This window comes from Ammospiza nelsoni, chromosome 1 (assembly GCF_027579445.1).
Source record: "Ammospiza nelsoni isolate bAmmNel1 chromosome 1, bAmmNel1.pri, whole genome shotgun sequence".
Lineage (NCBI taxonomy): Eukaryota > Metazoa > Chordata > Aves > Passeriformes > Passerellidae > Ammospiza > Ammospiza nelsoni.
In genome coordinates, this window is record NC_080633.1 from 45278963 (window position 1) to 45292668 (window position 13706).

At 38.6% G+C, this 13706-nt stretch overlaps 1 protein-coding gene across 3 annotated transcripts in view; it reads left to right on the forward strand.

Annotated features, from left to right (window-relative positions):
- Positions 1 to 13706, forward strand: part of MYRIP (myosin VIIA and Rab interacting protein) — a 209022-nt gene that overhangs the window by 172666 nt on the left and 22650 nt on the right. For all 3 annotated transcript variants that reach the window (XM_059482118.1, XM_059482136.1, XM_059482127.1), the window contains 2 exons: positions 3371 to 4020; positions 11274 to 11513. In XM_059482118.1, coding sequence (XP_059338101.1) covers positions 3371 to 4020; positions 11274 to 11513 — 890 coding nt within the window. The remainder of the gene's footprint in view (positions 1 to 3370; positions 4021 to 11273; positions 11514 to 13706) is intronic.

The following is a 13706-nucleotide window of genomic DNA, read 5'->3' on the forward strand; positions in this document are numbered from 1 at the left end:
CATTGCCTCTCTTGTTCTGGCTGAAGCATTTGCAAGGCCTCAAGAGTGTAGCACTAGGCAACTCCCTCACCCTAGTGTTGGTTAGTTTTTACCCCTACAGTTGCACAAGGAGAAGAGTTGAACTCATTGCAGCAGCATTCCCTGGTTCCAAGTGTTGTCATCCCGTGGCAGAATCTGCCCATTCTTGCTTCTTCTCTTGTAGCAGCTGTAGAGCCATCTGACCCCTGTAGCACACTGGTTCATGAAGCTGCACAAGCAGAAAACTTCTTTTGTGGGGTGAGTTCACTGATGCTGTAGCTCCCACAGCTGCCCCACTAGGCACTGGCAAGCACAGTTACAGTGTGTGTTTGGGTTTGGTGGCGACCAGGGACTGGGGCTGCTAGGTGTTCAATTTGTTTATCTGTAATGCCAGTTGGTAACTGGGGAGACTGAAATTTAGACAATTTCAGTACTTCTCCTCCCCCATGTAACAATAATATTAAAGTAGCATTAAAATCTAACTTAACCAAGTATGCATTACTCTGTGAATTTCTTAACCAGACCACTGTCAGAAGTGTTTTTCTCCTGGGCATTTTAGTGGAAGGCCTATTTTCAGTAAAGCAGTTAATTTGCTCCTAAAGTTTAAGCACCCACTTGAATCTCATTGCATTCAACTGTTGAGCAATTTAGTATTTAGCAATTGCTTAACCACAGCCGAACGACAAATTGACCCAGGTTTTTTGGGCACTCTACGCAGAGGATTTGTTCTGCTTCTTTCATCTAAAAACACATTTGTAATGAAAGTGTGGTGCCTATTGAGCTAATAGTAAATAGCTGACACTGCTAATATCTGTAAAAAATGGTCTCACCTATGCAGTATTAAGCAGCTCTGTATTATGATACAGAAAACAAGAGAAATCTCAACAAAGAGTTTGGTGTGGTAACATCAATGGGCCTTTTAGCCATGTAGCCAAAAAGTAGTTCACAATTGATTTTGGTTACAGTTCATAATGGTTTAAATGGTGACTCAAGAGCCTTTATCAATAGTCTTACAATGAAACTTCTTCAATCTTTTTTTCCTTTTCACATGAATGAATTATAGCTTATGCCCAAAGAATTGTGTGGGAAAAAAAAACATTCTTTCAAGTGATTTCATTTTGGAAAATCAGGAAGGGAGCACTTGACATTGTAGAATAAAAGTGGGATAAAGCTGAGTCAGCTTTCTGAATATAGAGGTCTCAGTTGCTTTCTACCCTGTTTGTCCTCTAAGATATAATCAACTAGTATCCTGTCCTTTCTTCACTTAATTGAGGTTGGTAGACTGATTCTCATGTGGTGTTGTTAAATAAAATAAGGGAATATGGTTTGGAGGAGAAAAAAAATTTTGTGGCTCTCCATTACCTTTGTGCAATATGGTGCAGCTGATTTCAATTCCTGTTGGAGATTTATATCCTGCAGAGCTGTTGGCTTTGTTTGAAGGAACAATGTTTTAAGGAAAGTTCTTTCTCTCAGAGGAAGTTCTTTCTCTCTATAGGAGAACCCTATACTTAGATTAGTTGGTATAGTTAAGAAAAGTAAACAAGCAGGAGTTTCTTGTGCTTGATAGCTTCTTTGGATTTTTTTTTCTCCAAAATCAGAGGTTAATATAAAAAATTACTAGTTCTCCTTACACACCTGACTTCAGTTATATCCTTGCTTGATCAGTGCTACAAGAGAACTAGTATTATTTTGATTTCCTTTTAAGCAGGAGTAAGAATTATATTTTCTCAAGTTCTCTAAATTGACTTAAAACTTAGGAAGTGAAAACAAGACAAAAAGATTCAAATGAGTAAGAAATGCAAAAGTTGTCATAAAACTCTCATAGCTCCTAAGTTTAATTACAATTTAATTTTTGTTTTGTGTTTTTGTGGGAGTGTTTTGATGATGGTAGTGCACGTCTGACTTTTTTTTTTTTTTTTAAACTACACACAGTTTACTGCATACTAATGTTCTTTATGAACAGCTCCAGGGAAAAAGTAATCTTCATTTCATCCTAGTATTTGTAACCATCTAATGCAAAATGCCTAATTATATTCTACAACAGACCCAGATACTGTGTCCATTTGAAAATAGTCATGTTCTGCTTACATTATGAGAAAACTAATGGTTTATATTAAGTATTTTTGTAGGTTTCTAAAAATAACAAATTTGAACCCATGGGAGGAATCCTTAAGTCTGAAAAGTTCATTAAATAGGCTGGATTACTGTGTAAATCCATGGCATTATATATTTTTCAAGTGCTGCAGAAGGCAGAGTCATCGCACATCCATACTTCCCAGGAGGGGGATTTTCAATTTTGATTGGAAATTAAATCTAAATTTAGAAGAAATACAATTCTCGGAGTTAAGAGAGTTAAAGAGCGCTTACTGGCTGTATTTGTGACTTCTTTTGGTTTTTATGTTGGAGTTGTAAAACATATTCTGAAAGTGTGGAAGGATACAAGAGCAGTAGTGCTTGTGTCAGAATCAGCACATTTGGTATTTAGTCTGGGGTACAACAATGGCAGCCATAAGCAAGAGTCTAGGAGAGATTAGGACAAAGTAAGTATTTTTCATACTGCCTCTGGGTAGGCTCTGAACCTCTAGAACTGTCAATTTAATTACTATCTCAGCTAGAAGTGCTTTTCTGTATTCAGTAAATTTTAGTGGATTTCTTCTCCATGTTCATAGCCCTCTCTGTTTTATCACAGATAATTTCAAGCATCCACAACAACCTTAGGCAAGAAGTTCCATAGGTCTGGTATCCATTGCATCACACTACTTTATTTTGTTTGTTTAAAACCTTGATTTCTCTAACTTTATTTCATGCCCTCTAGTAGTTAGGTTGGAATAGATTTCCCCATCTCTTTTAGCATGTATTCTTTCAGTCTTCTGTCCTCCAGATGGCAGAGCTCTGGCTTACTTAATCATTCCTTGAATGGACACCATTTCAGAACCTGGTACAAGCTATGTTGCTCTTCTCTGATTCTTTATCCATCTTTCATTTTCAATGTGGGGGACCAGAATTGCACACCAGAACGCAAGACATTTGCAAAACTCAGGATTTATGCATGCCTGTGTTCTTATGTTCCATCAGTCTTTCCTAACCATTCTTTTAGAAAAAAACTTTGGTCCAAGTACTCTCCCATTTTAGTCACCACCATGACTTAAAGTGGTGGCTTCTAAGTAGTAGGGCAGCTTGGCTTTCAACATGGGAGAGTTCACGTGGCAGCAGCACTTGCATTTTGGTTTTGTTGAAACTTTCAATCTTGTTGAAAGTTTTGTTGAAACTTTTTGGTTTTGTTGAAACTTTCAATCTGTGGCAAGTAAAAGCAGCCAGTGTGATCACAGCTGTTCTCGTTTCCTTTCCATAGGTCCACCTTCTGTTTTCCAAAGCACCGATGGAAACTGGGTGGCTTTGCAGAACGTCACCCTGCCTCGTCCTCGAATGCTGGCCAAACCAAAGAGTCAGGTGTTCAAAGCTTTGGAGAGCGAGTCCAGCATTGTGTCTGCCTATGACGAGATGGGCTCGGACAGCGAGGATGACTATGACTGGCACGTGGCCTTGAACAAGCTGCGGCGGAGACCCCGGCAATTGCCAGACGACTTCTATTACTCCAATTCCCAGTATGGCACCGAGTGGGCTTATGGCAATGATCAGTACCAGGCAGTGACCTCCCCCTCCTCTGGGTTATACACCAACACGGAGACACTGCTCTCCGATTCGGAAACATCTTCAGTAAACTCTTCCCAGGAAGCTAAAGGACCTAGCAAACTTCTCTGGTTGCAAAGCAGAACTCAAAGTGATAGGCCCAGAATGGAAAAGAAGCACTTCCATGGAGAACTAGATGTAAATTTCAATCCACAGGCAACTAGCTTGGAGTATTCAGACAGCAGTGAGACTGAAGGAGTCCATTATGATTTAGAAAAGAGATCAAGAAGGTGGAAGAAGAACAAAGCCATCTCTGAAGACTTATGTGAAGAAAAGAATCAGGCAAAAGCCAACAAGATGAATTTAAGTCAGGTAATTGTGTTTGAGCTTACCAAATGCATTTTCAAAAAGAGCTGGGCAAAACTAATTAAACCATGCTGGCAATATCATGTGAATCATGAGTGGGAGGTGGAGTGTTCTTGCAAGCTTTATCTTCCTTATGTCTCCTAAGTAAGAAGAAGAAAAAGCAGGGTGTTAGACAGGCTTTACCTTTTTCTCAAATAGGCCACTTTCATCCAATCAAAGACTTTGTTAATGATGTAAAATACAGTGCTCTTAAGAAAAAAACCCTCAGGATTTGTCAGCAGCTGAGAAATGTTAATTAATTAATCACTTATTTTGTTGTGCTGGGTTTTTTTTTAACTTCTGTTTTCTTGGTATAAGAAATAACTCATATGCCTGGAAATCTGCTCTGCAGTGTCTACAAATAATCTGGTAAGGAATAAAGCTAATGAGCAGCAGAAATTCAAAAAGGGCTTTTTGTGAAATCCAGTCCAAGTGATGTCTGTTTTTAGTTGGTCATCTTAAGATGAGTTCTGATGTGATAAGGCGAGAGTTTGCAAACTGCTTCCATTTAAATAATTTGTCTGTTCATTAAGAAAACAAACAAAACCTGAAGAAACAAGCAAAAACCCCAGACTGTACTATCTCAAACTCCAAAAAATTGTTCATACAGCTTGAAGACAGCAAATATTTGATTTAAATTACAGGTGGATAACCAAAAAGCCAAGTCTCCTCTATTTGGAGTTTGTCCAGACCTGGGACTGATATTAAGGGATCCATTTGTTCCCCAGAATTTTGTTGGCAGTGCAAGCACACAAGCTCAGGAGAACATTGACCCCTTGTCCAGTTCCATTTCCCACATCCTACCCCTCTTAAATCCTAAAGCTGCATCATTGCTGCAGCAGGGTAATAATAAACCTGAAGCAAGGAACTGAGGGCTGGCTTCTCTCTGTACCTTTGATTACAAGCAGCCTGATTCAGTCTTAAAGCTATCTGACCAAATTTAGGATGCCTGGAACAGTTTTTCTTTCCTTGTGCTACTAGCCTGTATTTCCTATAGAAAAACATCAGTACAGCTGATTGTAAGTCAATATTAGGATTCTAGATTTCAGCAGGGTTTTAGTGCTGGATGTCATTAATTCTGGACCCATTCCATCTGCTTTTAGGACAGAGTGTGGGTGTTCAGGGTGTTCTGTACTGATTCATTCACACTTATGTCCTCATATATTTAAAATCAACAGTTCTCAAAGGGAAGTATGATGTAATATAATGTGATCTGATGACACATCATTGGCCATTATTGACTTCCTGGAACATCAGGCAGAATTACAAGGCTTTACAGGGACTGCATAAAGATTATATCTTGTACACAGACTTCTGCATTTAGCTTTATGACTTTGTTTTCTTTCTTTCGTGACCTCTGTGTGTCTGTATTCATATTGTGGCTTCCTAGTCACAGTAGACAATATACAGAGCATGGAAGATCAGAGCTCACAGAGAAAGTCCTGGAGACTTTATAGAATCATAGACTCATTTAGATTAGAAACACTTTTAAGATCATCAAGTCCAGCTGTTAACCCTGCACTGTAGGGCCGACCACAAAACGTTGTCCCTAAGTGCTATGACTACATGTCTTTTAAATACCTCCAGGAATGGTGTATCAACCATTTCCCTGGGCATCCTTTAGCATCTTAGTGTGTGCTTTAAAGTGAAAAATTAGTGGAAAATTAGATACTTCTTTCCCAAGTCTTTGTGAGTTGCTTTGTCTCTTATAACCTCTCTGATGTGCTGAAAGTGCAAGATTCAGAATTCTAACCCTCTCTCCTCTTCATTTTACCCTTGAGGCTAAAAGAGGCTCTTCCTTCTCCCTTGCTTCCTCAGCCTCAGTGGGGCAAGCAGAGGCACAATGCCTCCAGATCATGCCACTGTTTCCAGAGCAATGAAATTCTCACTAGGAAGTTTATGTATGGGTGGGTTTGCATGTATTTATTTGGTTGAACAATTCTAGGAAGCAAGTAAAATTGCAATGTGTGTGAGGAACCTGATTTAATGTATGAAAATGAATTAGCCAGACATCATTTACAGTGCTCAGGTAAATGAGATTAAAGGGATGTCAGAGTTTCATATATTCCCCAGAATGATTTATTGATCTTGGTAAAATGATTGATTTGAGGCTGCAGCAGGGAGAGCCCTACATATAAACAGTTCTACAAAATTATAATGCAGGTGTGTAAAGAATTACAGTGATACATAGACTTAAGAAAGATTGACTGCAGGATCTTAAACCAGGCATAGCTTTTCACATTATGAGATTATGCAGAGATTGCAGAGACCATACAAACTCTTGTTGAACCAAGATATTAGACAGTAAATAACTGATTATATGTCAGTTGCAGTAAAGGAACACTTTTTCAGTACTTCACTGCATTGGAATATAATCTTATTTTACTGCATTGTAGTAGTAAGATGATAATTTGTTAACCATTATGTTTTCTTCATCATTGTAGAACAGGATTTCAGTTTATCGGCCTAAAAGTTGGGGTTTCATTTTTAATTTTCAAATAGTGAAGGTTCCTTTCTTGTTTTTTACTCTCCAGGTTTCTCAGTGAGATGAAAACAAGCCCTTTTTCTTTTTTATTCTGAGTCTAGAGAGTTGTAAGCAGTTATGGAACCTGCTTACAGTTTCTGGAAAAACTATAGTCTGTTCATAACTCATAACTGAATTTCACTTTAAAATTGGGTTTTTTTTAATCAGGATCCAATTCCTAGAGTAGGATAATGCTGTGGCATTTAAAAAAAAATATATTTTAGACACAACAATGGAATGCCGACTTTGTGACTGAGATAGAATTTTTTGTTTAAAGTCTTCAATGCCTTAGAAGGGGAAACCTGAGAACAGATACCAAGATGTGCTGTATCTGTGGAATTTTTTGCTTAATGATAAGTAAAAGAGCAAGCTCCTTTACTGAGCTGTCTGTAAAGACACCATAAACACAGTCATGAAGCAAGATATGAAAACTGTCCTGATAAAACCAGTCCTGCTATAAGTAATATCTGATTGCTTATATACCAAAAAAGACATATTTCTGAGGGGACTGAACTGGAAAATGCAACCTTGCTTTTAATGATTATTTTTCAAATTGTAATTTCTTACAAAAAATGGGCACTTAATCCACCAATAATTATCTGCTTTTATTATTAATAATTGTAATAATAGTTGATACTATTAGTAATAATGATTATTGACTCCCATTATCTTTTTGAGAGAAGGACATGACTGTTGCTTGATGTAGCTGAAGTTCTTATGTTTCTGATGCAAACTGGAGTGGCTTAATTACTTCAAGTGAAAGAAGTGCCCTCATTATGAGTTTGCTTCTTTGATCAGGAGCCCCCACCTGTTAATTACAGCCCTGCAGCCAGGTAAGGGGTGAGCACCGTCAGGCTGCCTGCTCCCACGGGATGGCGCTTGGGATGTATTCTTTGAGAACAGCTCCCTGAAATCACTCTGGCTCTTGATGAGAAACTGCCTGCAAACCTCACAGCTTGTGTATTCTCCTGAAAATTTTCGTTTCCAATTTTTGGTTTCCTATATGAAGGGAACTTTCTCACAGGAATTTATAGTTGAACATAGATTTTGTTCTGGAGCATCTTTTTTTTTTGTATTTCATTTCCATCTACTCTGATTACATTGACTTATCAGCAATTTGTGTGCAAGGATTTGGACACTTTTTGTGAGTAAAGGTGTATTTGTTGTTTTCATTGTCTCCTAAAAGACTTATGCTTGCATAGAAACACTTGATTTTCTTTTAGTGAAACTGGGGTCATGGCTGTTTCAGTCTGCCAGGCCCTCACAGAAACTCAGTTTTCAGATAAAATGGTAGCCCTTTATTCTTGTTTGCAGTTATTAGCATAATGTATTGCTGATTGATGCAAATGGGAATTTACACACTGATTTGTGTAATGGCACAAAAATGTCATTAAACTTACCAGAAAGAGTGAAAACATGAACAGTAAAGTAAAACAGAATTTAATGGATCTATTCACTAATAACAGTAGTACCTTTCAGTTTATTTATTTTATTGTTTTCATGGCTGCTAATGCATTTTTTAACTTGTCAGTCCATGAAAGAGGTATAATCTCCTCACAAATAATTTTCTGCCACTATCTGAAAAGCCCAACAACAAGTCAAGCAGCCTTTTATTAACAGAAACCACAAAGTGCAGCAGTGTAAGGTACCATTATCTCTGCATGTACACAGGAATTAACAGCTCTAGCCAATATAGATAATCCACCCACTCATTTAAAGGAGGCTGGAAAGCTAAAAAACGGGTTATAGACATACCTGAACCCAGTGTAATACAGTCAATACTCTCAAGAAACAAATGTATTCAAAACACAGATTTAGCTAATGCAGAATGAGACTCTGGAGTTGCCAAGGCATCTCATTACTTTCATCTGTGCTGGCAGACCTAGCAAAAAGATCTTTAAGTTGCTGCCATGTGTGATTCTGTGAAGCCTGGTATTTTTGGGGGATTGGGAGGAGTTGTCATATTGCTGTTGTCAATACAGATTCTTTAGATTAACTAGTGGTGCTTCCCATGGGTGTATCTGTGCACTGCTACTCCAATAAAGCTGCTAAGCAGTTAAAGCTAAGCAGATCTATTTAAGAAGCCCCCAGAGGACTGGTGCATGTCCAGCTGCACAGTGAAGTCTGTCAGTACAGAAGTGAGGAGGAAGCGTGGGAAAATCCACCATTCTGGACTGCCGGCCTCCCTCACTGCTCCACTAGATTTTATATACACATCTGTAACCTCATTTGAACCAGGATAACAAATTCTTGTCTGTGCAAGATTGATCTGCTCAAATGTCTGCATAGAATGGGATTTTCTTCTTTTCCTTGAAGACTTGATCTCAAATTAAATCGTGTTCAGTCTTCCTCAACACTGCTAGAGTAAGCCCACACCCCTAGTGCAGAGCTGTAATCCTAAACCAGGTTTTGGTAGATCAGAGCTGTACCAATTTTTGAAGGTACCAATTAAATAAATGGAGGTCACTCAAGTAAAGAGGAGTTCCATTAATTAGCTTAGACTAGATACCAAGCTATAAATACCTCAGGTTTAATGAGCTGTATCTTCACTAAACTGTAGTCTCATAAAATACAAGCATACAGTTTGTCTGGGCTTTCTATCCTGTATATCACATAAATTATGATTGTTTCTTTCCTGGGTACAAATTGATGGACTGATTGATTCAGCAGCAGATTTCAGGGGTATTTTTAATAGTAGCTTAGTGACTTGTGAGTATTGGTCATTTGGCAGATTGTTGTTTGGAGTGTATTACTGATATTTGTAATGAGTTGTGGAGTGATGTGCAAGAAACATCTGAAGAAAACTTCCCTTGCAATTTGAGGAAACATCGTTATGGTAGAGATTAATTTAAGAGGTGAAATGCACCAGTCTTTTACATGTATATAAGAGAAGGTCATATTATAAAACTAAAGTGAAAGCACACTGGTTTTAAATCTTGTTTTTGATCATTGAACAGCTTTTTAGCAGAAAACGCTTTTTATTTTGCAGAAGCTGATTGTTTGGGAAAAGAGTTTCAGCATAAACCCATGGTTCCCCTTCCATTGTAGCTCTCAAATTTCTGTTGTTCCTTCAGATCCTGATTTTCTAAAAGGGCCTTCTGCATACTGAAAGTGAACTATAAAGGAATAATTTAGTTGTGTAATTGATTGAATTACAAATAGCTGCTGACAAAAATTGTCCAGAACACTGTGAAAGTGCTGAACACTCCAGTATAGTTTACTGTATGAAAGATGAGAACTGACATTATGAACATGGTGTGTCAATCCCTTAAAAGCAATTTGGGGGTATGGTTTGTGAGGGAATGGGCAGAGTTAACATTTCCTGTGAGAACTGGAGGTAATTGGTTCATCCCTGAACAGTGCTGCTACAGCTGCTCCTGTTTATGTATTTCTAAATGAATGGAAGACAGAACACAGATTTTAGTCTCTCCAGCAGTGTCTGGTCTTGTCACAGTATGAGAACCTAAGGCAGATAGGAATAATTTCCTCTCTGAGAATTGCTCCCAATCATCCTCCTAGGCCTGCTGAGATGTGCCTGCCACTCTGGTCCCAGGCTGAATTCTTCATAGCCACCTTCTGGGTGGTTTTGCACAACTATGTTCCATTTCAAAATATCTGTCACTTTTAAACCTACCTAATACCATCTTATTTCATGGACTTGGCTGAAGCACCAAACAAGCTAATGATTCAAAACTTTCTCTCAGCAGTCAGCAGGGAGAGAACACTTCCAGAAGGCAGCAAATGCTATAGGTGGAACAGGTTGCTCTGGGAGGTGCCTGTTTCTCTCCAGGGACTGTAGTACAAATCAGGGCAAATTGGGTCCTAATCAGACAGCACAGATCCAGAAAATTAATTGATACATACCTGGGGATTAATTTGTAGAACAACTATGAGATATTCTCAGAATTTGTCAGCAAGGACTGACAAAACTATCCCCCTTTCAACCTTATTAAATGCTGGGCAAAGATTTTGCTTTTCTTCTCTTCAGCTTCCAAGGGGACTTGTGGCCGAGTCTGTAGCACCCACTGTATTTAACTGACCTTTTAAGTGTTTCCCAGCTTTAAGGATCCAAGACTCAGAACAGAAGGTGCTCCTGAAGACTGAACTTGCTCCACAGAGGTTGGCATTTGGAAAAAAAAATCATCTCTGTAGAGGATCTACTTATGCAAATAATCACTGGGAAAGCTGACAATTTAAGCTACATCATGTAACAAAAGAGGAGTTTTTCAAAACTTGTTTCCAGCAGTTTTTAAGAATAACATGGATAATGCTCAAGACCAAGCAGTCAGGGAATGAAAGCACAGCTTTCAACTGAAACCTGAACACAACTGCCAGGTTACAGGTTATTTCATTCCCACACCACACTTTTATCTGCACTGTCCCTGCAAGGGGTGGCAGTGCTGGAAATACTAGCATGTATTATTAGTTGCACACAGATACATAGTGATTTTCAGTTCCTTTTTAGATAACATGAAAGTAAGAAGGAATGATGAATATAATCCAGCAAGTGTTGGTTTACTGGCATTCCTCTTTTATCAGAACACTTAGTGTGCTTTCTTTCTGGCTTTCCTGCAGAGTGATCATACCTATATTTTCTAGAAAGCTAGAAAAATATAGCTAGAACTAAAATATAGCTAGAACTTTTTCTCTCTATGCCTACACAGGATTTTATATGGTTTTTCTAATGTCTTTGTAGGATTTTGATGATTTATCAGAAACAGATGTAAGCAATGATGATCAGCACCATGATGTTAAGCCTGAACTTATGGAGGATGAGCTTAAATCCAGGTTATTTCAGCTTGCTGCTAAAATGAGTGACAAGGAAACATCATCTGGTGAAGAACAAGAGTCAGAACCTGGAATAGATCTGGAAAACCAGAAGGAGAGTTTGTCCTCAGAGGAAAATGGCAGAAGTATCCAGGAAGAGTTAAAGAAGGTAAGTGGTAGTTAGAAAGGAGTAGGAATAGTACTGTAAGAGTTAGAATGCAAAAACGAAAATTCTGGCTAGAAAACTGAACACAGTTGCTTAAAAAACGTGAAGTCCTTTATACTGGTCTAAGCCTGAACCTCTTGTTCAGATAAAAGTTAATGTTTTCCTCTCTGTGAGGAACAGAAAGCCTACAGCATCAGTTCCAAGCAGGGAACTTAGCCTGTGCAACAAAACTGTTAACTGGGTGATATTAATGGAATTATGTCAACTTATATTAACTGAAAATGGACTTACACTTTTGGATTTTAAAAGCATATCCAGTTTTTCTTTTTTTGTGTCCTTGCTAACCAGTGGTTTTTTTTCCATCCTTTTAGTTGCTCCTCTCTTTGTAGTATTATCTAGTTCATGCTGGTGACATAGATTCTTCTTTTGCATTTCTATAAAAATATTTAGTGTTTCTTTAAAGCTTTCCAACCCTGTTGCCCTGTCAGCTAATAGGCTTCTGAGAGTAGTAACATTTTCTAATGAAACTGAAATTTGGTGTCAGTTCTAATAGTGCCTGAGATCCTTCATTTGTGCCATTTCACCCTTACAATTTAGATACCAGATTTCAGTGTCACTCACAGGATTTACCACCTCCTCTCTTCCCTCTCTACCTCTGAATTTCTCTTCAGATTGTGTGGTTTGCTTGAATTTAGTGCTAGAGGAGCTCAGTGGTGCCCCTTGCCAGTCAAGTACTCTAATTCCTTACTTCCACTTAGGTTTATTCTAGTTTGCTGCATATCATGACTTGCCTTTTGGGGTATTGTGTGCACAGCAGCTCAGCTTTGACAAGGAATGTGGACAGCTCTCTGAAGGAAATCTATTTGTCATAATTTGAAAGATGTTTTGTTATATTTGTTATATTTTTCTATATATTTTGTATATTTTGTTATATTTGTTATATTATGAAAGGTGTTTAGTTCATTATATAAAGAGATTATACACTGGGAGTTGAAAACAGAATGGAGTAATCCAGGCAGATGATAGAGGTGCTGTCCAAGAATACAGGAACGGTGTCACAAAAGCCAGTGCCCATCTGGAGCTGAATGTGTCCAGAGACACAAAGGGGGAAAAAAGTGTTCTACAGGTCCATGAGCAGCAAAAGGCAGATGAGGGAAAGCTGGGCTCACTACTGCAGTGATCTGGTGACACAGAACGTGGAAAAGACTATTACACAACGTTGTTTTCACCTCAGTTTATGGGTAAGATTTTCCCTCAAGAGTCCCAGGCCCCTGAGACCTATGGGAAAGCCTGGAGCAGTGAAGGCTTGTCCTTGGTAGAGGAGGATCAGGTTAGCAGACATTTCAAAAACTGGGATCCGCACATGTGCATGGTGTCTGATGGGGATGCACTTCCAAGACCTGAGGGAACTGGCCCATATAATTGTGAGGTTTATCTTTGAAAGATCGTGACAATCTGAGACATTCGGAGCTATGAGTATTGTTTATTTTGGCTTTAACAAGACTTCTAGCAGTCAAATGCAAAGGGAAATGCAAGTCCTGAATGTGGGAAGTGATTAGCTTATGCATCTCTGTTCAATGAAATTGGTGAGACCATTTTTGGAATGCTGTGTCCTGTTTGGGGCTCCCCAATAGAAGGTACACATGGACACACTGAAATGAGTCCTGTGAAGGGCCACAGAGATGATTAAAAAAATGGGGCATCTATCATATGAGGAGAGGCTGAGAGAGTTGGAATTGTCTTTTGAAGAAAAGAAGAGAAGGTCTGGGAGAATTTCTTCAATGTATTTAAATATCTAATAGGAGAGAATGGGGAGTGTTTGTTATGGGAAATAAAGTGGAAATGCAACTCTTTCCTCCGATAGGAATGGAAACAGTGGGCACACACTGAAATACAAAAAAATCCCATCCAAATGAAAAGCTTTTTCACTGTGTTCCTGTTTAAATACTGGAATAGGTTTCCCAGAAAGATTGTAAAGTCTGTGTTGTTGGATATAATCAAAATCTGACTGGACAACAGCCCTGGGCGTGTGGTTTGAGCAGAAGAGTTGGACTAGGTAATCCCCTTACATTCCAAATATAAGGAGCATGTGACTTTTTGATTCTGAGTTATTTAGCCATGGACTACACAGGAGTGTAAATACCTTTGTTATCACGTGTGCAAATACCTCCATGATGTACACACAACCTTTCCAAA